At 52.1% G+C, this 25,555-nt stretch overlaps 1 protein-coding gene across 2 annotated transcripts in view; it reads right to left on the bottom strand.

Annotated features, from left to right (window-relative positions):
- Window positions 1–25,555, bottom strand: part of HYDIN (HYDIN axonemal central pair apparatus protein) — a 446,593-nt gene that overhangs the window by 5,476 nt on the left and 415,562 nt on the right. For both annotated transcript variants that reach the window (XM_065567801.1, XM_065567802.1), the window contains 10 exons: window positions 20,208–20,415; window positions 17,788–18,009; window positions 17,046–17,215; window positions 15,904–16,102; window positions 15,577–15,735; window positions 11,881–12,161; window positions 11,190–11,409; window positions 10,310–10,522; window positions 3,933–4,096; window positions 276–426 (listed from right to left, as the gene is read on the bottom strand). In XM_065567801.1, the coding sequence (XP_065423873.1) occupies window positions 276–426; window positions 3,933–4,096; window positions 10,310–10,522; window positions 11,190–11,409; window positions 11,881–12,161; window positions 15,577–15,735; window positions 15,904–16,102; window positions 17,046–17,215; window positions 17,788–18,009; window positions 20,208–20,415 (1,987 nt within the window). The remainder of the gene's footprint in view (window positions 1–275; window positions 427–3,932; window positions 4,097–10,309; window positions 10,523–11,189; window positions 11,410–11,880; window positions 12,162–15,576; window positions 15,736–15,903; window positions 16,103–17,045; window positions 17,216–17,787; window positions 18,010–20,207; window positions 20,416–25,555) is intronic.

The raw sequence follows: 25,555 nt of genomic DNA, 5'->3' as shown, positions 1-25,555 counted from the left end.
GACCGGGGGCTGGTTCTGGTCACAGGAGAAATGAACTCATCTTGGACTCTTCCCACCTGCCTCCTACGCACACCTGGCAGAGAACAGGTGCCCTGCTCAGCTTCCAGGGGAGCTTTACTGTAGATGTCTAACTACCAGAGCAGTCACCTCATTCTGGGCACCCAAAAGTTTCAATATTTTGGTTTAAAATCCTAGAGACACCCACCCTCATCCCCACACACAACCAGCAAACAACCCTTTCTTTGCAGAGCCACAGGGCCTGGGAGTGGGTCTACCTTGGCACTGAATAGCCCTTCCTTGTAGGAGAAGAAGGTGAGCTTATAGTCCTTCTTGGAGGAGGCAGGCACTTCCATGTAGTCCAGCCCCTTCAGCATGGTGGTGATGTCCAGCTTTTCTGGTTTGATCACATCCACTATCACGTGGAATCTGGGGAGAGAGAAACAAGAGAAAGGTCAAAAGGCCTCATTTCCACTACAAACAGCCAGACATCTGCCAGGTAGAAAACGTTTATGCAGGCTGTCCGACTGGTGCAGCTAGAGTATGTCTACACTGTAGTACGGACACGGGCTCTGACACATGTCTACGCCCTGCCCTAACACCCACAAAGCCCTTTGACATGCACCCACACCCCTCACAACACGCGCTGACTGGCTCGTCCCAGGGTAGAGGTCTGAGCCCACGGTCCGCTGTAGTGTCACGCCTGCCCACTTCGCTGAGGCTCTTCTAGCCAGGCTTGTGTTTGGATAGTCCACCAAAGCTATCCCACAATTCCTGGGCCCTGCACGGTCTGGCCCTTCTGCTCCTCAATAGTTGATCCAACATGTGCTTTGTGGTTCCAAACCATGTGACCAGGGACGGCTTTAGGGAAAATGGCACCCTGGGTGAACTTGCATTTGGTGCCCCGGCCCCCATGCGCGTGGCACCCTCCATTGCCCCTGGCCCCCGTGGACTCCCCAGGCTCCCCACCCTCCCTTCCCCCCAACCCCTGCATTAGGGGCAAACGGGCACAGTGCCTGTTTCCCCTCCTGCACCCCTAATCCCTACACCCCATTCTCTGCCCCCTCCTGCACTGCAACACCTGCCCCCTCCTGAGCCCCTAACCCCTGCACCCTTCCTGCACCCCAACCTCTGCCCCCTCCTGCACCCAAACACCTTCCCTCTCCTGAGCCCCTAACCCCTGCACCCCTCCTGTATCCCAACCTCTGCCTCCTCCTTCACCCCAACACCTTCCCCCTCCTGTGCCCCTAACCCCTGCCCTCCTCCTTCACCCCAACACCTGCCCCCTCCGGCACCCCAACAGCTGCAACCTCCTGAGCCCCTAACCCCTGCCCTCCTCCTGTATCCCAACACCTGCCCTCCTCCTTCATCCCAACACATTCCCCCTCCTGTGCCCCTAACCCCTGCCCTCCTCCTGTACCCCAACACCTGCACCCTCCTGTACCCCAACACCTGCACCCTCCTGAGCCCCTAACCCCTGCACCCTTCATGCACCCCAACCTCTGCCCCCTCCTGCACCTGAACACCTGCCCCCTCCTGAGCCCTTAACCCCTGCCCTCCTTCTGCACACCAACCTCTGCCCCCTCCTCCACCCCAACACCTTCCCCCTCCTGTGCCCCTAACCCCTGCCCTCCTCCTGCACCCCAACAGCTGCAACTTCCTGAGCCCCTAACCCCTGCACCCCCATGCACCCCAACCTCTGCCTCCTCCTGAGCCCCTAACCCCTGCACCCCTCCTACACCCCTAACCCCTGCCCCCCTCCTGCACCCCAACCCCTGCCCCCTCCTGTGACCCTAACCCCTGCCCTCCTCCTGCACCCCAACAGCTGCAACCTCCTGAGCCCCCAACTCCTGCACTGTGCCCCCTTCACTCCTACCCTCTGCCCCTCCCTCCTGAGCCCCTAACCTCTGCCCCCTTATGCACCCCAACCCTTGCCCTCCTGTGCCCCTAACCCCTGCACTGTGCCCCCCTCACCCCAACCCCTGCCCCTCCTTCCTGTGCCCCTAACCCCTGCACTGTGCCCCTTTGCCCCAATGCCTGTTCCTCTTCCTGCACCCCTAATCCTCACACCCCCTTCACTCCCAACCTCTGCCCCCTCCTGCACCCCAACACCTGCCCCCTCCTGTGCCCCTAACTCCTGCACTGTGCCCCCCTCACCCCAGCCCCTGCATCCCCCTCCTGCACCCACGTGGGGAACCTGACCTGGATGCACAAAGCAGCTGGCACTGCTGCGCCTCTGCCCGGCGCAGCCCTAGGGGGCTGGGAGGGGGGAGCAAGGAGCTGTCAGGGCTCCCTGCACCCAGGGCACTTTCCCTGCCGGCTGCGTAAGAGCAGCTCCTGATGCCTCAGCACAGCCCAGGGGGGGAAAGGGACCTGGATGCAGGGAGCCCTGGCGTGTGTGTTGGGGGGAGTGTGAGACAGTGTGTGACAGTGTGTGTGTGTTGAGGGCAGTGTGTGTGTGCCTGAGTGAGTGACTGCGCTGTCTCTAAGAAATCACTCTGGGTCAGGAGCCTGAACTAGGCTTGCAGCAACACACAGATCTCCCCCCCCCGTCCCATCCCCCCAGCTTAGGGAAATCGGGTACACGGGTGGGGGGAGAGGGACACCCTGCCATCAGCTCCCCCCCCACAGAGCAGACAGGAGACGCACCCAGTGCAGAGTGGCCAAGGGCCCTCCAGGGACAGGCTGCGCGTGTGTGTGTGGGGGGGGGGGGGCAGGAACAGCAGCGGCTGAGCACGTGTAGTGGGGGGAAGGGAGGGGCACCCCTACTCCAGAGGAGTCACCTGGCTCCTAGGCTGTTCCTCCAAGTTTCCCCCCCCCCACCCCCCCCGCAGCTGCTCGCCCACCGGCCGCCCCTGCTAGCCCAGCTGGCTCTCGGCAGCAGGTCAGGTGGGAATCCAACCCTGCGCACGGCACCCCCTCGGGCGGGGCCCGTACGGCCCACCCCACAGGACGGCCCAGCATGTGACCCGTCTGAATTCGCAGGAGGATGGACCAAATCCCGTCGGTTCATTTCACTGATCTATAAGAAACACAGATGGGGCCTTGTCATCTTGACCTGTAGAGTCCATGGTTATTTAACAGGCAAGGGTCTGTGGGATCTCCTGAACCCCAAGGGGAAAGTGCATACACTGAGGCATAGGCGCCCACTCCGTGGGTGCTGTGGGGCTGGAGCACCCACGGGGAAAAATGAGCAGGTGCTCTGCACCCACCGGCAGCCAACAGCTGTTTGGCGGCGCTTAGGACTTTCCGGAAGGGAGGGGGAGGAGTGGGGACACAGCGCGCTCTGGGGAGGAGGCAGTAAAAAGGCGGAACAGGGGCGGGTACTTGGGGGAAGGGGGTGGAGCTGGGGCAGGGCCAGGAGTGGCTGGGGGTCGAGCACCCATGGGGCAGAGGGGAAGTTGGCGTCTATGAGCCAGGGCAATGGACGCCGGCTCTGATCTAGCCGGGCAGTCCCTGGAGCACAGGGCTCCTAGACTGCAGTGTGATCAGCCCTTGGGGTGGTATGTGATGGATCAGAGGGAGTGACTAGGCAGGGGGTTATTACAGATGGAGGGGATGGGTGACGTCCCCGTGACAAGCTTGCTGAAGGCCTAATCATGTATTGTTTCTAGAAAGCTCTTGCCCGGCCAAACTGTTGGGCAAATTTCCCCCCGGCTACTATGGGAAGGGAAATGGAGTTTATTGGCATAAACCCTCCCAAAGCAGAGCTGACGGTCAGCCAGATCCATGCTTCCTGAGATAGGAATAAAGGCCAGTCTGAGTGCCTGCAAACTTGTGGCCTAGACAATCTCCCAGAGGCTTTCTGGGAACCCGAGTCACAGCACACACTGGCTGGTGGCTGGGAGTTGTTAGGGTAACACAAGTGATGCAGCTAGCCTGGAAAGCCCCTCTCGTGTTGCTAGCTGTGAACAGCTCAGCCCTTCCCAGTTTACCTTTGTGGCTTGTTCAGCCAGTTCGCGATGGGGAGCAATTCGGTGTAGGTAGTTTTGCATGGCACCTCTCGGACAATGGTCCCTGAAGACTTAGGGGGCTCTGCAGTCCCCTGCAGGAGGTACAGCAAACCTGTCCCATCGGGGAGCGGAAAGAAGATGGAGCCCTAGAGACAATGCAAAAGGTTGGTCGGTTCCCCTGCCTTCACGGGCCCCTGTTCAGCTTCTCTGCTCCTGAGCGCATACATACATGGGCCAGAGCTGCTGGTATGAGGACACTGCCAGGGTAAGCTGGCCATTTCCAGCAGCCTAGACAGACGCACCCCACTGCAAGGCTGATCCTGCAGCTGTGAAGAAGCAATAGAGGGGGCTCCTGCTCTCCTGCTCACCCCTCCTGCTGGTGGGACAGAGGAGAGGTGGCCGCATGGCTGGAGAAAAGCAGGCGGGGTCAGGCTGTCCGTGCACAATGCTGATTCTCAGTGCGGTACGGTCACTTTGGGGCTGTGCACAGCTGGCAGAGGGACTGGCCGTGCCCAGAGATGCAGCAGCAGCAGCGGAGTGCAAAAGGAGCTGTACTCTGTGCAGATCTGCATCCCAGGGTCTGCCCCCCAAAGTCTCCAGCTGTTGCCTTAGAAGCAGTCTTGGCAGTCACCAAGCTGGGGGCTGGTGAGCTTTCTCCCATGGCCCTCGTTATCCCTGCCATGATGCTCCAGCTCCCATACAAGCCTCTCTCCTGCAGATTCTCCAGTTGAGAGTGTGCAGCCTCCCTCTGTCCTCATTCCTGATTCATAGCCTGCTTCCCCTGCACACCCGCCCTTCCCTTCCCCTCCCAGGGAGCTGCTAGTAGTCTGCAGATTGGCATCCTCAGGCCAGCAGAAAGCTTCCCCAGCAAACCTGCTTGGGGCAGCGGCGGTGACCTCCAAGTGTGTGGGACATCTCGGAGAGGCCTTTTAGTGGGGCACAGTGCTTAATTCAGGCAGCAACAGCAGCTCTCTGTGAAAGCAGCCACACCTGGTGCAGTCCTGGTTCAGTAGCTCAAAGTCTGTCTACACTGTAATCAGAGGGGTGACTGCGGCATGTGCAGCCATACCCAAGTGAGCTCTGACCTAGCTAGCTCTGAGAAAAACAGCAGAGATGTCTTGGCAGCATGGACTAGCAGCTAAGTCCAGTCATGATTTTATAGACCTCAATCGTATCCCTCCTCCGTCTTCTCTTTTCCAAGCTGAACAGTCCCAGGCTTTTTCCCTCTCTCCTCACATGGAAGCTGATCCATCCCCCTAATCATTTTTGTTGCCCTTCTCTGTACTTTTCCAATTCTAGTAAATCTTTTTTGAGACGAGGCCACCAGAACCGCATGCAGAAGTGGCATTATGATATGTTCTGATTATCTATCCTTTCTTAATGGTTCCTAATATTCTGTTAGCTTCTTTGACAGCCACTGCATATTGAGCAAATGTTTTCAGAGAACTATCAAAGATGACTCCAAGATCTCTTTCTCGAGAACAGCTAAGTTAGAGTCTATCCGTTTATATGTATAGTTGGGATTATGTTTTCCAATGTGCATAACTTTGCATTGATCAACACTGAATTTCATCTGCCATTTTCTTACCCAGACACCCAGTTTTGCAAGTTCCCTTTGTAACTCTTCACAGTTAGCTTTGGACTTTACCAGTCCATCTTGAGTAATTTTGTATTGTCTGCAAACTTTGACACTTCACTGTTTACCCCTATTCATAAGTTGACCAGCACTGGTCCCAGTACAGATACTGCTACTTAAAAACCCCAGGGGTACCCTGCTATTTACCTCTCTCTGCTGTGAAAACTGACATTTATTCCTACCTTTTGTTTCTTATCTTTGAGCCAGTTAGCGATCCAGGAGAGGACCTTCTCTCTTATCCCATGACAGCCTAAGTTGCTTATGAGCCTTTGGTGAGGACCTTGCCAATGGCTTTCTGAAAGCCGAAGAACACTCTATCCAGTGGATCGCCTTTGTCCACGTGCTTGTTGACACCCTCAAAGAATTCTAATAGATTGGTGAGGCATGATTTCCCTTCACCAAAGCCAGGTTGACTCTTCCCAATATACTGTTGTGATGCTGGGCCAGTAAGCAACCAGCAGGGTAAATGACCCAAAGTCAACCTTTATAGACATGTTAGAAAAGTATGTAAATGGTAATTAGGGCAATTCCAAGAAATAGTTAATATAGCTATGCTAAACGGACTAGCGCTTTGAAATGCAAACCTGTATTGTTAGAGAATTAGAGGTAATACTAATTGTATGTGTTCACTTATAGCTTGCTAGATGTTAGCCATGTAAACAGACAATTCCTGCTGTCACTATAGCTAGCAGGGAGGGATAGCTCAGTGGTTTGAGTATTGGCCTACTACACCCAGGGTTGAGAGTTCAATCCGGGGGGGCATTTGGGGAACTGGAGTAAAAATCTGTCTGGGGATTGGTCCTGCTTTGAGCAGGGGTTGGACTAGATGACCTCCTTCCAAGCCTGATATTCTATTGATTCAGAGATCAAAAGGGAATATTAACATTTAGATGAAATGTGGGAGTGATAACACCATTGTCTATATTTCACCTTAAAGTTTGTGGTAAATTGTCTATAAACTGCTTAATGGATAATTACCTTATGCTGATGAATGCAACTAATTACTTGGGTATGCATAGAAGATAGTTAGTTCTACTTCAGAGTTGCTATTCTTCACCCAAGGAACCCCTACTGTAAAGAGGCTACCGCAGCCTACCAGAAAACTGTACAAAAACTCTTGGGACCTGATCCTCTTCTCTCAGATCTGCTTGATGCTTCATGCGGGGGAAGGTTGAGTCATAAGACTGAGATCTCCAGTCCCATCTGGATCCCCCTGTGTATGGAACATTGGCCTGAACCTATGGACTAATTCTAAGAACTATATGCAACTCCAAAGCTCCCCATCTCTGCTGTGAAACTGATCTCAGAACGGTACTCATGTCTGTATGGATACTGATCTTTTAACCAATACTCACTCTCTTTTCTTTTTCAATAAATTTTAGTTTAGTTAATAAGTATGTATTTGCTATAAGCCTGTATTTGGGTAAGATCTGAACTAGTCATTAGCCTGGGAGGTAATGTGTCTGATCTTTTGGGATTGGTAGAACTTTCATATTTGACTGGGCTGTCTGGGAGGGAGCCCAAAGGCTGGGTTGCTTTTAAGGGAATTGTGTTTTGACGTCTGTGTAACCAGTAAGATATTATAGAAGCTGTTTTGTGGCTAACTTGGTGGATCTAAGTATTGGGAATTGTCTGCCCCATTCTTTGCAGTTTGCCCTAATTGAATATCCTCAGTGCGGCCCCCCTGGGTCCCTGGTCACAACTGTGTCTGGTTGAAACTAGAGTAAAGAAGAGAATTATCAATCTGTCTGGTACTGAAATTAGGTTTACCGGCAATTGCCAGGATTGCCTCTGGAGCCTTTTAAAAAAAATTGGCTTTACATTCCAGTCATCTGGTACAGAGGCTGATTTAAGCAATAGGTTACATACCACAGTTAGGAGTTCTGCAATTTCATATTTGAGTTCCTTCAGAACTGGTCCCAGTGACTTATTACTGTTTAATTTACCAATTTGTTCCAAAGCCTCCTCAACCTTGGACAGTTCCTTAGATTTGTCACCTAAAAAGAATCGCTCAGGTGTGGGGATCTCCCCCATATCCTCAGCAGTGAACACCAATGCAAAGAATTCATTTAGCTTCTCTGCAGTGGCCTTGTCTTCCTTGAGTGCACCGTTAGCACCTCAATCATCCCGTGGCCCCACTGCTTGTTTGGCAGACTTCCTGCTTCTGATGTACTTTAAAAAAAATGTTGCTTTTAGTTTGTGTGTCTTTTGCTAGTTGCTCTTCATATTGTTTTTTGGCCTCCCTAATTATACTTTTACACTTGACTTGCCAGAGTTGATGCTCCTTTCTATTTTCCTCAGCAGGATTTGACTTCCAATTTTTAAAGGACGCCTTTTAGTATCTAACCACTTCTTCTACTCGGTCGTTCAGCCATGGTGGCATTTTTTTGATCCTCTTGCTGGTTTTTTTTTAATGTGGGGAATATGTTTACTTTGAGCCTCTATTACGGTAGTTTTAAAACGTTTCTATGCCGCTTGCAGGTATTTTTGTACTCTTGTGACTGTTCCTTTTAATTTCCATGCAACTAGCTTCCTCATGTGTGTGTAGTTCCCCTTTCTGAAGGGAAATGCTACTGTGGGGGTTTCTTTGGTATTTTTCCTCCTAAAAGGATGTTAAATGTAATTACATTATGGTCACTATTAATGAGCGGTTCAGCTATATTCACCCACTGAACCAAACCCTGTTCTCCACTTATGACCAAATTAAGAATTGCCTCTCCCCTTGTGTGTTCCAGGACTAGCCACTCCAAGAAGCAGTTATTAATGGTGTCTCGAAATTTTATCTCTGCATCCCATCCGGCGGCGTCATGTTCCCAGTCAATAGGGGAATAGTTGAAATCCCCCATTATTGTGGGGTTTTCTGTTTTTGTAGTCTCTCTAATCTCCCTGAGCATTTCACAGTCACCATCACTATCCTGGTCAGGTGGTTGGTACATTCCTACTGCTATATTCTTATTAAAGCATGGAATTTCTATCCATAGAGAGTTGATGGTACTGATTCAGATTTTTATTATTTTCACAACCCTGTGCTCACTTTCACATAGTGCCATCCCCCATCCGCACAACCTGCTCTGTCCTTCCGATATATTTTGTACCCTGCTATTACTGTGTCCCATTGATTAACATCATTCCACCAAGTTTCTGTGATGCCTAGTATATCAATATGCTCATTTAGTACCAGGCACTCAAGTTCACCCATCTTGGTATTTAGACTTCTAGCATTTGCACACAAGCACATATAACATTTGTCAATACTGTATGTAGTTGTCTGCCTTCCTGGGATGTAACTGAACTTTTTTGGTTGACTGTTTCTCTTCAGTTCCTACCTGTACTTTATCAACTTCTATCTTCTCCTCTTTACTAGGAGAATCCCCGTTAATAAATCCTCCCTGTGGAAGTCAGAACCACATGCTGCTCCGCACCTGTTGGCTGTTCCCCAGCCCTTAGTTGAAAAATTGCTCTACGACCATGATTCATTTTCAGTTTACATGCCAGCAATTCGGCTCTGTTTTGGTTTAGGTGGCGCCCATATTTCCTGCATAGGCTCCCCCTTCCCCCAAAGGATCCCCAGTTCCTAATAAATCTAAGTCCCTCCTCCGAACGCCATTGTCTAAGCCATGCATTGAGACCCTGTAGTTCTGTTTGTCTTCTCAGCTCCGTGAGCATGTCAGAGAACACTATTGTGGAGAGACCTGGACTTCAATCTAAATTTTGCCTCCAGGACCTCTCTCCTACTTTTCCCTGTGTCATTGGTACCTACATGTACCATGATCACTGGATCTGCCCCAGCACTGCAAGTAAGTGTATCTAGGTGTATTGAGAGGTCCGCAACCTTTGCGCCCAGCAGGCAATGCAGCATGCGGTTCTCCCAGTCATCACAAACCCAGCGATCTACATTTATCAGAATTGGTTTCTTCATTACTATTACCTGTCTCTCCCTAATACCTGGTGTCCCTTCGCCGAGAGGGAGGGGTCTCAGTGCAAGGAATACCATGACATGATGTTGTGAAGGCCAAGACTATATCAGGGTTCAGAAAAGAACTAGACAAGTTCATGGAGGATGGATCCATCAATGGCTATTAGCCAGGATGGGCAGGGATGCAAAACCATGCTCTGAAGTGTCCCTAGCCTCTGTTTGCCAGAAGCTGGGAATGGGTGATGGATGGATCACTCCATGACTGCCTGATCTGGCATTCCCTCTGAAGCATCTGGCATTGCCCACCGTCAGATATGACTACTGGGGTAGAGGGACCATTGGTCTGACCCAGTATGGCCATTCTTATGTTCTTATGACATCACCCGGAAGGATGGAGCTCATTTCAACACTCAAATCCTCTGAAAATCTTTGTTTTAAAGCTTGTAGTGGCTAATTTGATACACTGGTTACTCTCCCAGAATTCAGAGTAGCAGCCGTGTTAGTCTGTATCCGCAAAAAGAAGAACAGGAGTATTTGTGGCACCTTAGAGACTAACAAATTTATTAGAGCATAAGCTTTCGTGGACTACAGCCCACTTCATATGCATCCGAAGAAGTGGGCTGTAGTCCACGAAAGCTTATGCTCTAATAAATTTGTTAGTCTCTAAGGTGCCACAAGTCCTCCTGTTCTTCTTTCTTCTCCCAGAATTAGTGCTCTGTGTTATCAGGTCTCTAGTAGTGGTTACAAAGGTCTGGTGCAATAAAAGAAATGGCTGCAAGTTCTCTCACACCTCCACAGCTCACGTACCTGATGCTTCTTGTTCTCCACGTTCATGGTGAGGGGTCTGTAAGTGATCTCGTAGGGCTTGTTTTGCTGATGGGCCTCTACCCTGATGAATTCAGGCCCTTTCCATTGTTCCCCCTCAATGATGGGCTGCAGGTTCCATGACTGGTTGCTCCGGTTAGACAGCATGATAGTCTGGGTGTGTTTTCCACGCACCTGACATGTGAAATTCATCACCTGCAACAGAGGAACACAGATAGACCTCATCCCCTGTAGGGAATCCATTCCATTCACCGATGGCATTGTGGTGTGTGGGGGTGCAGGTACTCCTCACCCATATGCAAAGACACGAAAGGGAGAGGGGTGGAGGACAGACAGGGAGGCAGGCATGTATAAACACAGACACAGAGCTCTCCCTTATAAGAGCATTTTGCAGGTTTTCATGAAGGGCCCAATTCTGCAGTCCTTATTAACACAAGCAGGCCTACCGAAGGCAGGGGGCTACTCATTGTAAGTGCTGCAGAATGGGCAGACATCAATTACAGTCCTCTTTGTGGACTGGCTGCTTGGCTTGGTCTGAGTTCCGCTTTTGGAACTCAGGAGGCCGGTGCCAGAGTTCCCATTCATGGCTCTCCCCTCACAAGGTGCTGTCAGGCCTACACTGGAGCTACAGAGCTGGGCACGAGTGTCCATGTCATTACAGAAGTTTAAGATCCTCACTTGGACCTAGTCCTAGAATTAAAGCTCTGTCCTGCAGCAGTTTCCACCTGGGCTATTGCTGTTCCCATTTGGACCCTGGGGGAATATGCTGTGCATCCACAGCTACACTGCTGGGTTGGGAACCAAGCCAGCTTCTAGGCTGGGCTTGGGAATGGCACAGCGGGTCCCTCTCTGCTAAGGTTACCTCTTTGGTCATAGGCACCACCACGCAGTAGCCAGTCAGAGTGAGCTTGAGCGCTTCGCTGCCCTGGATGCAGCACTGCAGGTTGTCATAGTGGATATCCGGGTTCAGCTCACAGGGATGAAAGGTCACTTCGAAGGGGACTTCCATGCCTGGGGAGATGTAGCCCTCCACCGGGCTGATGGAGAAATCTGGCTCAAAACTCTTGATGTCCCATTTAAATCTTTCCAAGAAAAGCACAAAGAAGAAAAGGAGAGATTTAAAGCTGGGCTCACAGTGCATCCCAGCCGGGCTGGGAAAGATGGGAGCAGGGTTCTCTAAGCATCTCTAGGACTTTCTGTGCTGTCAGGAAGCTATAGATACAGCCCTTGGGCACAGTTGCAATAGCATGAAAGGTGGCTATGGGCCTTCACAGACATGTAGGTCCCGAGTCTGCTGTCCTTACTCACGCGGCAGCGAGCACTGGCACCGAGTTAAATGGGATGATTTGGCTTGCGTGAGTATCTCAACAACATTGGAGGCTACAGAACCAGGCCTGTAAGGAGGCCATGTTCCACTACTCTGAAGGCATGTTACATACTGTTCTGCTACCTCTGGGTTCTGGGGACAGCACGGCTCAAGTAAAGATCTCCTGGGGCTCAGGCTCACCACAAACCCTCAGTGGACTAAGCCTTGTGCAAGGACGCTACATCACCTGACTCCTATGTCTCCTGTGTTCTGCATGAGGACGCGCCGGGAAGCCTGGCTCCGCTGCACCACTGCTCCAAAGGGGATATGATCCTGGTCCAAGCTCACTTCAATGCCCTGGCAGCAGCCCCGCACCACGAAGAAGGAGCGCAGCAGCCCCATGCACTCGAGCATCACCTCCTCTGCGAACAGCGGGATGCGGCACTTTGGGGAGAAAGTCACCTCTACGCTGCAGGTGCCCCCTTTGGGCTTCAGAGTTATGTCGCTGGATGGAGACAAGCTGAGAACCTGCCCAGACAGATGGCCAAATGTGATGTTTGACCACTGGGAACACAGAGCCCTCAAGAGCTATTGAGAGTAACAGGAGAGCTTTCCCAGAGCTTCTTAGTTTCATTCCTGTGCTACTCCCATCATTATTAGCCCAATCCCAATCGCTCCCTGGAGTAGTATGTCCCTACAGTGCCTCTCGTCAGCTGCCGTTACATCTATGCAAGAATGGACCTGTTTGGTGGATGGGTGGGAAGGAGGGAAAATACTTGCTCTTCCATAGCATTTTCCAGCCAAGGATCTCAAAATGCTTCACGGACCCCTGGCAGGTAAGTTAGCTTTAGTTTACAGAAGGAGATACTGAGTCACAAAGAGGTTAAGTGACTTGTCCAAAGTCACACAAGATTCAGCAATGAGTCAATGGCAGAACTGGACCACTGGAGCAAACTTCCTCTTCTATTCGTCAGTGTTGCACTGTTAATGTCCCATGTGGTTGTTACCTAACTCTATAAACAAACCTAACCCATAGCTGGGACTGAAACTCAAAATTCAAATCCAGATCTGCATCTCCTCCAAGTTTAGTGGTGGGAGTTTGTATATGGAGCCTTTGCCCAAGCCCACCTCTACCGTAGGCAGAACCCCTCTAACCCTTAATGCTTGAGAGAAGCTGTTATCCGTCCTCTTCAATATGTTTTAGTCCATTCTCTTTGTATATTCAAGTCCCACTGCTCTCCCCATCCTGGAGTTCTGGTCACAGCTTCCAGGAGGGTCTGGCCTGGGGACTGTATCATACTGAATAGTCATTTCTTTATTGCTCCTTAGAATGCTGTGTCTTTCCCCGGAGAATCACACCTGGAATCGGGGTGCTCAGGGGCTGGCAGCAGTTCTAGTGGGGAAATGTGCCTGGAGTTTTCAGGGAGGATTCTGACAGCTGGGAAATGGTTTGGAGCCCTAGTCTGGAAAAGGGGAGGAAGGAGGCAAATCTGCAGGTTGGAGATGGTTAGTGGCTGGGGAGGGAATTAGTAGCCGGGAGGTGGATTATGAGGTATTTGTCCAGATTGGGATTGGTAGCTGGGCTGTATTAATGTGCCTCATTCTTGACCTGGAGAAATCAACTTTAGGGGTCACAGGGTAGTTCAGTCTCCAGGGCCAATTCATACCTTAGCTGATTTGCTAAGACTGGCAATAAAGGAAACAATTCGAGCCAATTGCAGGGGTGTGTTTTCTTATGCTATTAACACTTGTTCACAGGAAACTGGACTGAGGCATTTCACACATGTCACAAAATAGCCTCTGGTCAGCAGAGATTTCTGGTCAGTTCTAGCCGGAGCTGGATTTGAACGTGCCCTGTAGAGGTGCAAGGCACCAGACCCTATTAATCCCCAGAGCCCTTCCGTCCCTTTCCTGCTGGCAAACAACACTGAACCATAGAATTCAGAACAGGGAAGTGGAAACCCTGAAGAAGCTAAGGTTGGGTCACAATCTGCATGGACTGTTTGAATATATTCTGCTTTAACCCTTTAGCATCTGTGATTCATTGCTCTCAGAGTGACGGAAAATCCAGAGTCCTTAGGTCAAAGGCTTTGGATTGATGCCATTTTACTATGAGTCCACGGGTGATTACTGTATGAATTCATACGCTAAGCTAGCACAGAAGGAACTCTCAGGATGGGAACCTAGTTACCCTCACAGCAGATGGACTAGTTACTACTGTAGATCTCAAAGTCATTGTCTTGCATGTCCAGGAAGCCTGTAACCTAACCTTGGAGTCTATATGTTCAATTAACCAGCACAAAGGAATCCAAGTCCTTTTGGGCAGGGACCAGCCTTTTAGTGATTGTACAAGTAGCCAGCGATGTTACTATAGCTACATGGGTACACGATAAAGAAGATCTAGGTATGGCTCAAAGCAGTCATGCAAAAGCCTACAGGCCTCAAGCCTGTAATAGAATAGCTTAGCCAAAGTAACTAAGGCCTAAAGACTCAACATTAGCCACCAAAGGCGATGCTTGGGGGTGTGTGCAGAGTAACGTGCCCCCCAGACTGGTCTGCTGGGTGGGGGGAGGGAGAGGGGCGCTGTCCTTCTCACACTGTGCCTGCCCCCCGGCACATTCGGCACCTGTCCCTGCAGGCCCAGACATTTCTCACGCCAGCTGCTGGGTCCCTGCTCTGTGCAGCGCAGCAGCTGCCTGAGAGAGCCTGGCTGGAGAGGTGGCAACGGCGGGCTGCCCCCCACCCAGGCCAAGCTGCTGGGGACAGGGGCTGAGCGCGCCAGAGCCCCCTTCCCCGGCATGCTTGGCCCATCACTGGCAGCTGAGCCCAGGCAGGGAGCAGGCCGCTGCCTCAGCCTCCCCAGGCAGGCTCTCTCAGGCAGCTGCTGCGCTGCACGGAGCAGCGACCAGGAGTGGCCAACTTCAGCCAGGTGAGAAGCGTCTCCCTCCTGCTCCCTGCCCGGCCCAGCTGTCCGGGAGAGCAGCTGAACATGCTGGGGGCAAGTGCAGCGGAAGAAGGACAGAGCCCCCCTTGGGCAGGTAACGTGGGGTGAGGAGAGCACAGTGGCCCTGTGCTGGGCACGGGGGAGGTCTCTGGGCAGAGGAGACATGTGGGGCAGTTACGTGTCCTCCCCTTTAGATTGTCCCCCTCCGGTATGGGGAGACATGAATCATCTACGTAAGCAACTAACCAGTAAGTGACCCTATATCACAGGTCGTCACAAGACAGAGTGCTGTTCTAAGCAAGTGTTGCTGAACTGCTGACAGGTATCACAAGATGTGTTTATACCAGCTTTAGCTAGATACAGCAGATGTCCAGTCACGAGAATGCCACAGTAACTGACGGATGTATTTGCTAATAAGTTTGAAGTAAAAGGCCTAGTAACCTATGGAAGAAGGGTACCCAAACATCAGTAGGGTGAGGAAACGGCTAAGGAAAAGGGGCTGAGAACCCTACTGAATAAGAGTTAGGCGTTAGCATCATCTATGATTCCAGGTGGCACTCTGTCCAGGCACTCCTGGAGCCTGCCAGGGCAAGGACCTCTCGTGGGTCATCTTACCTACTCCAGGGTTGTGTGCAAAGACCATGAGACTTGCATTCCCATGGTGTGAGAATGCAAGTTCTGGGGGTTATATTCTCTCTGTCTACTTTGTTACATTGTAGTGTTTGTGATACTGCAATAAAACAATTGTGAGTTCTGCAGGTCTTCCTAAGGGTGAGCGTCTCTGCCGCATACAGTGGGAGACTCACTCCCCACCTACCTGTAATGCTGTGGCCAGTCTGTCGGCGGCTGAGCTCTGCCAGACCATGTCAACTCTAATAATAGCTACCCCACCGACAACCTACAGCGCCTAGCCATGACTGGGCTCCTCGCTACGCTGGCAGTACAAACAACAAACAAGTGGCAAGATAAAGAGCACTCCAGTTGAAGAACAGGCCTTACCTTAGATTCCAGGAGCTCCGGAACAGTGAACATGAAAGTTAGGTTAAAAGTGAGAAGGGCAACACTATTGTTCACTATTGTGACAGTCTTCTTCATAGTTTGTCCAACAGACAGCGCGCCCAATCTCACCACTTTGCTGGGCGGTTCCAAGATGTCAATCTGTGGTCAGGAGAAGAATAACAGGATGGGGAAGTTGCGAGCATCAGTAACGAGGGAATGGGGGAAAGGGGAAGGAGAATGGCAAAGGGTGGATGACTGAGGAAAGGAGAAAGAAATTCACTCTGACTGTGTGATATATGGAGCTAGAGAACAGTGGTCTGATCTCACCTTCATCTCCGTGCCCTTCCCCAGGACCTCAATGGTCTGTTGGGAGAGCCCATTGATTTCAAAGGGGATGATATCGTGGTAGGAAACGGCCTCTCGGGGATAGAAAGTGATTGGCACCTCCATCTTCCCTCCAGGACTCAGCACTTCAGCCTGGAAGCTCACCTCCAAGTGGGCAGTGTTGGTGTACAAGCAGTCTAAGCTGTGGAAGGCCAGAAAAAAACCCTTTTGGAATGTTTGGCTGGTGAATGTTCAGTAGCTGAGAGCTGTCCCCCATCCCGCTTTGACCGTATCCATTCACTTTTATCCAGAGGAGTTGCCGGTGGTCCACCCAGCTCTGCTGGCTATGCATACTGAGACAAATCCAGCCTGATGACAACAGACGCTGGGTCTGCTTAATGCCAGCAGGGTTGAATTGGGTCTGTTCTGATGAACATAACCCCAAAGGGAAGTAAATATGGGCATCTTCAGATCATCCTGGGGGAAAACACCTGGCAGGACTCCCCCGGCTGAATGCACTTCTTTCACACAGGTCAGTGATTGAAGGCACCCTCTTAGCTCACATGAAAACAGAAAAGAGGGTCTCTCACCTAGGAAAATGGGTCCTTTTCTGTGTGATTTATGTGCCTATTAGGTAATTTGGAAGCTGACTACAGAAGCACCTGCCCTCTCGCCCTAGGAAAATGGCCCAGCGGCAAGGGTGCTAGATAGGGACTGGGGAGACATGGGTTCGCTTCCCTCCTCTGCCATAGACTTCCTGTGTGACCTTGGGCATGTCACTGAGCCGCTCTGTGCCACAGTTCCCCCATCTGTAAAATGGGAATAACAGCACCGCCCTGGTTCATGGGGCATATGCATAGCAATGGTCAGGATTTCTTTGATAAAATGGTTTTCTGTGGGAAAATTCTGATCGGTCCTGGGAAAGGGTTGGTCTCCATGAAATGTTCATTGGGAAGGTTTATCAAGGCCAGGATGGAATTTCTGGCCAAATCCAGAGACAGAGACTCTCCCCCCAGAATAGCCAATAGCCCAGTGACTAGGGCGCTCATCTGGGATGTGGGAGATCCATGCTCAAACTCTGCACTCTCGGACTTGGACCAGGGAAGGAGCTAACATGGGGAGCTAGTGTCCCACTGCTGCCCTACCTAATCTCCTTGGCCTCCTTGTTTGTGATGGTAAGGATGTGTCTGGCAAGGGGCATCCCAGCATAGTAGATGAAGCAGGTTCCGAAGTCAAACTTGGTAAAGGAGAAGTGGATGGTGGGCATCACCACAGAAGCCAGGAGCATGCAGCTAAACGTGGGCCCGTTGCTGATCTGGGGAGAGAACAGGCCACAAGGTGCCTTGCTGAAGAATTTGCCAGGAAGAGTGACCCAGTGATACCTGGGCTACATTCACACAGATGCTGCTGCCCTGCAGTGGTGACAGGCCAGAAAAGCTTATGCAGCGGGAACTGAAAATGGGGTGTGAAAAGAGAGATCCCTTGGCTTCATGAGTTAACATTTCAGGGGAATTTCATCACTTGCTTTATACAGATGTTGGTAGCTGTCAGTTTGCAACACAAGCCACAGCCACCAGAGTCTTGCTCCCCAGCAGGTGTCTAACAGGAAGGTCCCTGTAGACGCCGTGTCAGTGCCCCTAAGTACTATGGTGGAATCAGACTCTGCTTTTGGTGGGCGCCATCCGCTACCTTGGATGGTCCCAGGCCTGCAGCTTGTCGTACATTCATACATTCAGCTCAGCTGCCCAGGGTGGATCCAGGTGGGGTGCCCCGTTTTTCAGTGTGAGATCTAATTCCAGCTTTGCTCTAGCAAGCTCTCCCCTGCCAAAAGGGTTTGCCTGGCTTTTGTGCCCTGCAGGGAGGAGAGCATGACACCCCCGCCCTGACCTTTAGCTTAAGCTCCATGTCCTTTAAGATGCATGTCTTCAGTGGGTGGAAGGTCAGCTGGGCCTGTACTCGCTCTCCTGCCTCCACAGTGCCAGTCTCGGGGGTGATGGAGAGGTAGTGCTGCAGTGCTTTGGGGCCGGAAAACTCCCACGAGAAGCTGAAATTGAACTTGCCAGTGTTCAGGACACAGAAGTTGCGGTGAGCAGATTCGTTTATTTCCACCTGTATGCAGGAGGAGAGCACACACGGGGTTAATACCTGAAGGGCTGGCAAACCCAACGTGAATAGACAGAAAACCAAGTCACCTGCTGCCATAGGCAGCCCGGAGCCAGAGAGAGGGCTTAGGCTCTTACTGCCTATGCAATGCACCACCAAACAGCACACTCCTCAGCGGGGATTGGAGCCAGGCGCACAGGGCCAGGATGCCTGTACATGTCTGTGAACACAGTTCTCTACAGAGCGACAGCTTGGATGGACCACAGCTGCTCAGGACAGGCTTGTCCAGTGAGCTCCGCAGCTGGGAAATGCATGGGGCCTGGTATCGCACTGGCCTACTATGCCGAAGATCCATCGGGCAGCTAGTCCCAGAGTCTCTAACACTTGTTGCTGTCTGTAAGAGGGTCCGGACTCACCCCTGCGGTGCCTCCTGCTGGGCCTCCAGGGAATTAGCTCACCAGCCTCTGGAGCGCCCTCTGCAAGCCAGTGATCTGCCTTGTCCTCGTCTCTGGCCTCCGTGTCCCTCCCAGGAACCTGGTGCCCCTTGCCCTGGGTGCTGCCCCCTGGCAATACCCACACACACGCTAGGTCTCCCCTCCCAGGGGAACCCCCACCCACTAACCCCACCTCACCTCAGGTGAAGGCCACGGCCAGTCCCCATCTAGCCCCCACTCTCTGGGGCAGACTGCAGTATAGGCCACTCATCATCGGGATGGTTGGGTTTGGACCTTCTGCCTTGGCCTAGTCCTGGGCTGCCCTCTGCAACCCCCAGTACCCATGGGCCCTCTGCTAGGCCGCAGCCTGGGACTTTCCAGGCTGGAGCTCCCCAGCTCCTCAGCCTTTCCCCAGCCCTGCTCCACCCAGGTACTCTGTGTCTAGCTCCCTGCAGCCAGGCCCTTCTCTCTCTGAAGGCAGAGAGACTCTTGAGCTCTTGGCTCCCAGCCTCTTTATACCGGCCATCTGGGCTCTGATTAGGGCGTGGCCCAGCTGCAGCCACTTCCCCCAATCAGCCAGGGTTTTACCTTGCCCAGCCCCAGCCCTCTGCAGGGCTTTTCCAACCCCTCAGGGCAGGAGCGGGTGTCCGCCCCGCTACACTGTCTGATAGCACACATACTTGGTTTAAAGTGAAATCTGATCCTCACAAAATCATTGTACCAACAGCACCAATGAAAATATATGCAGGGCATGTCTCACCCACCCAACTCCGTGCACATCCATCGTGACCTGCAATGTTCCTCTATCTTCATCACTTTTCTTTCTGGGAAGACACCGTCTCGCCCTGTTGGTAGCATGGGATCCAGCAAGGATCTAGCACCATTTGCATTACCCTGGGCTCTTCTGCAATTGTGCTGGGCCACGTACAGCTGAGGTGCTAGGCACAGAAGGGCTTGTGAAATGCCTTGCTTAGGGCCTAATCTGAAAGGATTCCTTGGGGTAACAGCTGCTCATGTGAGAAAGGGTTGCCAGGATCAGGCCCTGAGTTTGTTGCTATTTCACTGAAGACTGTGGAAGATTTTCAGAAGTGCCCAATACACTGGGACGTGTGCTCCTAAATCCCTTCTGAAGCATCCCGCTTGGACCCCAATGCAGCAGTAGTCACCACAGTGGCCCTAACCTTCCCCCCCACTGCAGATTGGTCCGTCCCTTTTATAGAGTCCTTTCTCGCTGCAGCAGGATCACTTTTCATGCTAGGGATGCTTGGTAGGGAACTTTGGAGTTGCCAGCGTCACAGCGAAGCAGGTGCCATGCAGTATTTCACAAGAGTGGGAGCAAGATATAGCGCCACGAGCGTGCAGAGAACACGTGGACAGTGGGCCTTTGCCTCTAGGAGCTTACAGTCAAAATGGTAGATTGAGGTCTGACTAGATGACAATAATGGTCCCATCTGGCTTTAAATTGACGAGTCTAAGGCAAGACAAAGCAAGTTGGCTGGAAGTGACCATTGGGTGTGGGGTTATCTGGGAAGGTCTGCACACCAAGAGCAAACTCACTGACAGCTGTCTCAGCAAGGCATGGCAAGGACACTTCCACCAGCCCCAGCCGCGATGGGCAGGGTGGGCGCTCTGCCTGGCGGGCCTGTTTTTACTGCCCCACAGCTGCGTTCTCCTGAGACGATCTCACAAAGCGCCATAGCATGGTGAGGGCTGCAGCTGTCTGGGCGCTTTTCACCCTCTCCTCTCCCCCACCCATCTTCACCCTCTCACCTCCTCAAAGTTGATGCTGCTGCTCTCCTGCAGACTCAGCTCAGTGAATGAGCCGTCGTTTTCTTCGCACCTGACGCACACGTTCATGCTGTAGCCAATGGCTTTGACGTTTAAGGAGAGCGGCTGGGTCTTTCTCTTGACATCGCAGATGAGGTTAAAGTTCACCTCCCCCTCCAACGTTGGTGTGAAGAGGATGGTAACAGGAAGCCTGGGGAGATGAACACTGGCTCTTGGAACTCTATTGCACTAGAGGTTGTGAGCAAGCGAGGAAGAATGGCCCCGTGGTTGGGGCACTAGCGTGGGACTCAGGGAAAGCGAGTTTAAGTCTGTGCTCTGTCCCAGGGTGACCTGGGGCAAGTGATTTAGTCTTTCTCTGCTTCAGCTCCCCATCTGTAAAACAGGGATAAGAGCCCTGCCTTGCCTCACCAGGGTGTGTGAAGGATAAACACGTGAAGGGTTTTGAGGTGCTCAGGTATGATGGTAATGGGGCCAGATAGATACCTAAGACAGGTGTGGAAGAATATTCCCCTATATTCATAGCCTCCACACTAGCGTAATCATCTTTGTACAATGTATGCCTTGTGAGGTATCACTGGCAAACTCATAATTTGCTGGTCAGGATTGTCTTGGTAAATTATGTGCAGAAACATTGTATGTGATGTGATAAGATTCACCTGTACGGTGTTATTAATACACCTTCCAAACCCCACAACCCTGCCCACACAGATGTTGGCAAACAGGTCGGTCCTAAACAGAGGAATGTGGGCTTGTCTGAATTTGCATTTGAGCAGTAAACAGAGTCATCAAGCAGGAAGGGAAGACAAAAGAAGTTCAAACAGATGAAAAAACCAGCAGGGAACATCTGTCTAGATAGACTCTCCGGCTCCTGGTCTCAGCTGGAAATGTTTTTCAAGAGGGGGACTGACACTATAAACAGGAGAGACAAACCCCGCAAGGCACCCATCGCTCTCTCCCTGTCTATTGCATTCACTGCATCTGAAGAGACAAAGGAAGCAAGCGTTGGACTCTGGGGGAGGAATCCTGACTGAGAGTTTGGTCAGTCATCGGCTGGAGCAGGTGGTGAGGAACTCTGCTCGAATCCATAGGTTCAGGGCCAGCTTTAGCAAGAGCGGGCCCGATTCCTGGGGGCTTGGCTTGCCGCAAGCCCCGCCCCCAGGAATTGGGCTGCGCTCCGGCCGGAGCTCCAGCCGGGGTCGTGGGGCTTGGGTCTGGCCTGGAGCCGCTCACCCGGGGCCGGGCTGGAGCTGAGCCGGGGGGCCGGGCCCGAGCCGAACCCGAGCCGGGGGGCCGGACATGGGCCGGGGGCCCGGGCCAGGCCCGGGCTGAGCCGAGGGGCCGGGCCTGAGCTGAGTTGCGGGGGCCGAGCCCGGCCCGAGCCGAGGGAGCCGGGCTGGAGCCGAGCCGAGCTGCGGGGGCCGGGACGGAGCCGAGCCGAGCGGGCCGGGCCGGCGCGCTCGGCCAGAACTGGGGCCGGCACCCCGGGGCCGGAGCTGCTGGGGCCGGAGGTGCTCGGCTGGGGCCGGACTGGGCCGCGCCTCCCCGGAGCGCTTCTCACGTCCCCCTCCCACACCCCTGACTCAGCTTACCAGGTGCTGCCTGCCCGCCCCTGCTTCTTTTCAGACTTCCCGCGAACCTCTGATTCGCGGGAAGGAGGGGCGGGGGAGGAGCAGGGGGAGGAGCGTGCAGGGGAGGGGAGGACGGGGAAGTGAGCTGGGAGTGGGGTGGAGAGCTGTGGCGCGGGGCCCTCTTAGCGCGGGGCCCAATTCAGCCGAATCGGCTGAATTGGCCTAAAGCCGGCCCTGCATAGGTTAGGCATTAACAAGTGTTTTATCTTTATTTTTTGTAACCATTTCTGACTTTTATGCCTCGTTGCTTGGACTCACTTAAAATCTCCCGCTTTCTAATTAATAAACTTGTTTTAGTATTTTATTGAATGCAGTATGTTAAATTGAAGTGCCTGGGAAACTCCATTAGGGGTAACAAGTTGTGTGCATATTATTCCCTTAAGGGAATAACAGACTCAGTATAATTGCACTGTCCAGGGGAGGGCTGGGCAGTACAGGACAAACATTTCTGGGGAAAATCTAGGACTGGGAGAGTGCTGGGGTCACCCTGTGGTAATTTTTAAGGCTGATAAGGGCAAGGCAGGGCTGGCTGGCTGCAACACACACCCAGACGTAGCTGGGAGTGACTGGCATGCTGGGGGCAAACCGCAGCAAGGCATTGTGAAGGGCACCCCAGGTTAGAGGGCAGGGGTGACACAGCTATTCATTGGTCTGGATTGTACCCTGCTATGTCACAATAGATAGCTCCTGGGGATTGATGAGGACTCTCAACTCCCACTGACTTTGATGGGAGTTCAGACCCTCACAGGAGGCAGTCAATGTCTAAGGGCCAGGATCAAATGAGATCAAAGGTCAGGACACCCACATGCCTTCCTTACAGGTCAGCAGAAGGCTCTGAGGAAAGTGCAGATCAATACACTGTTCTTAAAAACAAGAACAACTTCATTTAAACCAACGGGAGTTCACAGGTAGACTATTTCCCCATGGTACTGCCATGGCAGTGGCGAGCCAGGGAAGTGATGGAAACAAAAGGGAACACGGAGACTGAGCGTTCTTTCCTTTTTCAATGTGTCACATGCTCAGAAAGTTAGAAGACAACACATCTAAAAGGGAGATTAAAAATCAGGCACTACAAGCGTGAGCGCCTTGCAGTGACTTCAAAGAACCATGCAGCTCTTGAAGCGTGGTGCTGCTCTGGAACGTGACTGCAGAAATGGCACCAGGCTCAGTGGCTCCATTTTTATCACCCCTCAGTCATTTCCAGATCAAACGCTTGGTTTGCAAGCCAGGAGATGTGTTTTCTGACTGGCAACCTGGCAAACTCAGCCTTGTCTCAAGCTGGGATCTGTCCTTCTCATGCATCATCACCAGAAATAAAGCCAAATTATGGCCTTGGTAACACCTGTACAGTCCCACTGAATTCAAAGGCTGTCCTCAGTGCTACCTGGGCAGCCCTGCTGCTTTCAATGGGCGTGCACAGGTGTAAATGACTGAATGGCCTTCTAGCTGGAAGGGAGACAAGGAAGAGACTCCAGCTTGTCTAGACTTGGGACCCTAGGCCCCCGTGTTCACACCCCACACACTCCTGCAATGATATTGGTACAAAGTACGCCTAGTGAGGTAACATGGTGGTCAGTACTATCATTGTAAAATGCATGTGACAATGCAGTGTGTGGAATTGTGACTACTCACTGAAATTAAGGTTTAAAGTCGGTAACTAAAAGGTGTTTTAACCAATGTGACAGACCCAGACCAGTGGGGTACAGGAGTCTGGTAGAGGGCAAATATACTGGTCACTGGATGAGTAGTTTTCTGTTCCCTGAGTGATGAGAGCAGGGGCTGCACTGGAGGAATCAGGAACCTGCTAGAACCAGTTAAGGCAGGCAGGCTAATTAGGACACCTGGAGCCAATTAAGAAGAAGCTGCTAGAATCAATTAAGGCAGGCTAATCAGGGCACCTAGGTTTTAAAAGGCGCTCACTTCAGTTTGTGGTGCGAGTGTGAGGAGCTGGGAGCAAGAGGCGCAAGGAGCTGAGAGTGAGAGGGTGTGCTGCTGGAGGACTGAGGAGCACAAGTGTTATCAGACACCCGGAGGAAGGTCCTGTGGTGAGAATAAGGAAGGTGTTTGGAGGAGGCCATGGGGAAGTAGCCCAGGGAGTTGTAGCTGTCATGCAGCTGGTTAAGGAGGCACTCTAGACAGCTGCAGTCCACAGGGCCCTGGGCTGGAACCCGGAGTAGAGGGCGGGCCCGGGTTCCCCCCCAAACCTCCCAGTTGACCTGGACTGTGGGTTCTCCCAGAGGGGAAGATCTCTGGGTTGTTCCCCAACCCACATGGTGAATCTCTGAGGCAAGAAAATCCGCCAATAAGCGCAGGACCCCACCAAGATAGAGGAGGAACTTTGTCACACCAGGCACATCAGGGAGAGTTGCTAAACAGGTTTTCTCAAGACAAAGGAAAGAGGCTAACATCTCAAAGCAGGTGTGGCCAAATTCAATGGGCTATTCATTTGCATCGGAGATCACAGTGCAGGAAGAGAACATGAAGGCTAATGTAGTGCCCATCTTTAAAAAAGGGAAGAAGGAGGATCCGGGGAACTACAGGCCAGTCAGCCTCACCTCAGTCCCTGGAAAAATCATGGAGCAGGTCCTGAAGGAATCAATTATGAAACATTTAGAGGAGAGGAAAGTGATCAGGAACAGTCAGCATGGATTCATGAAGGGGAAGTCGTGCCTGACTAACCTAATTGCCTTCTATGATGAGATAACTGGCTCTGTGGATGAGGGGAAAGCAGTGGATGTGTTATTCCTTGACTTTAGCAAAGCTTTTGATACGGTCTCCCACAGTATTCTTGCCGCCAAGTTAAAGAAGTATGGGCTGGATGAATGGACTGTAAGGTGGATAGAAAGCTGGCTAGATCGTCGGGCTCAACGGGTAGTGATCAATGGCTCCATGTCTAGTTGGCAGCCGGTTTCAAGCGGAGTGCCCCAAGGGTCGGTCCTGGGGCCGGTTTTGTTTAATATCTTTATTAATGATCTGGAGGATGGTGTGGACTGCACTCTCAGCAAGTTTGCAGATGACACTAAACTAGGAGGCGTGGTAGATACACTAGAGGGTAGGGATCGGATACAGAGGGACCTAGACAAATTAGAAGATTGGGCCGAAAAAAACCTGATGAGGTTCAACAAGGACAAGTGCAGAGTCCTGCACTTAGGACGGAAGAATCCCATGCACTGCTACAGACTAGGGACCGAATGGCTAGGTAGCAGTTCTGCAGAAAAGGACCTAGGGGTCACAGTGGACGAGAAGCTGGAGATGAGTCAACAGTGTGCTCTTGTTGCCAAGAAGGCTAACAGCATTTTGGGCTGTATAAGTAGGGGCATTGCCAGCAGATCGAGGGACGTGATCGTTCCCCTTTATTCGACATTGGTGAGGCCTCATCTGGAATACTGTGTCCAGTTTTGGGCCCCACACTACAAGAAGGATGTGGAAAAATTGGAAAGAGTCCAGCGGAGGGCAACAAAAATGATTAGGGGTCTGGAGCACATGACTTATGAGGAGAGGCTGAGGGAACTGGGATTGTTTAGTCTCCAGAAGAGAAGAATGAGGGGGGATTTGATAGCAGCCTTCAACTACCTGAAGGGGGGTTCCAAAGAGGATGGAGCTCGGCTGTTCTCAGTGGTGGCAGACGACAGAACAAGGAGCAATGGTCTCAACTTGCAGTGGGGGAGGTCCAGGTTGGATATCAGGAAAAACTATTTCACT

The sequence above is a fragment of the Chrysemys picta genome, chromosome 14, assembly GCF_011386835.1.
Source record: "Chrysemys picta bellii isolate R12L10 chromosome 14, ASM1138683v2, whole genome shotgun sequence".
Lineage (NCBI taxonomy): Eukaryota > Metazoa > Chordata > Testudines > Emydidae > Chrysemys > Chrysemys picta.
The sequence above is the reverse complement of the archived record's forward strand: the minus strand, read 5'-3'. Positions and strand labels throughout refer to the sequence as shown.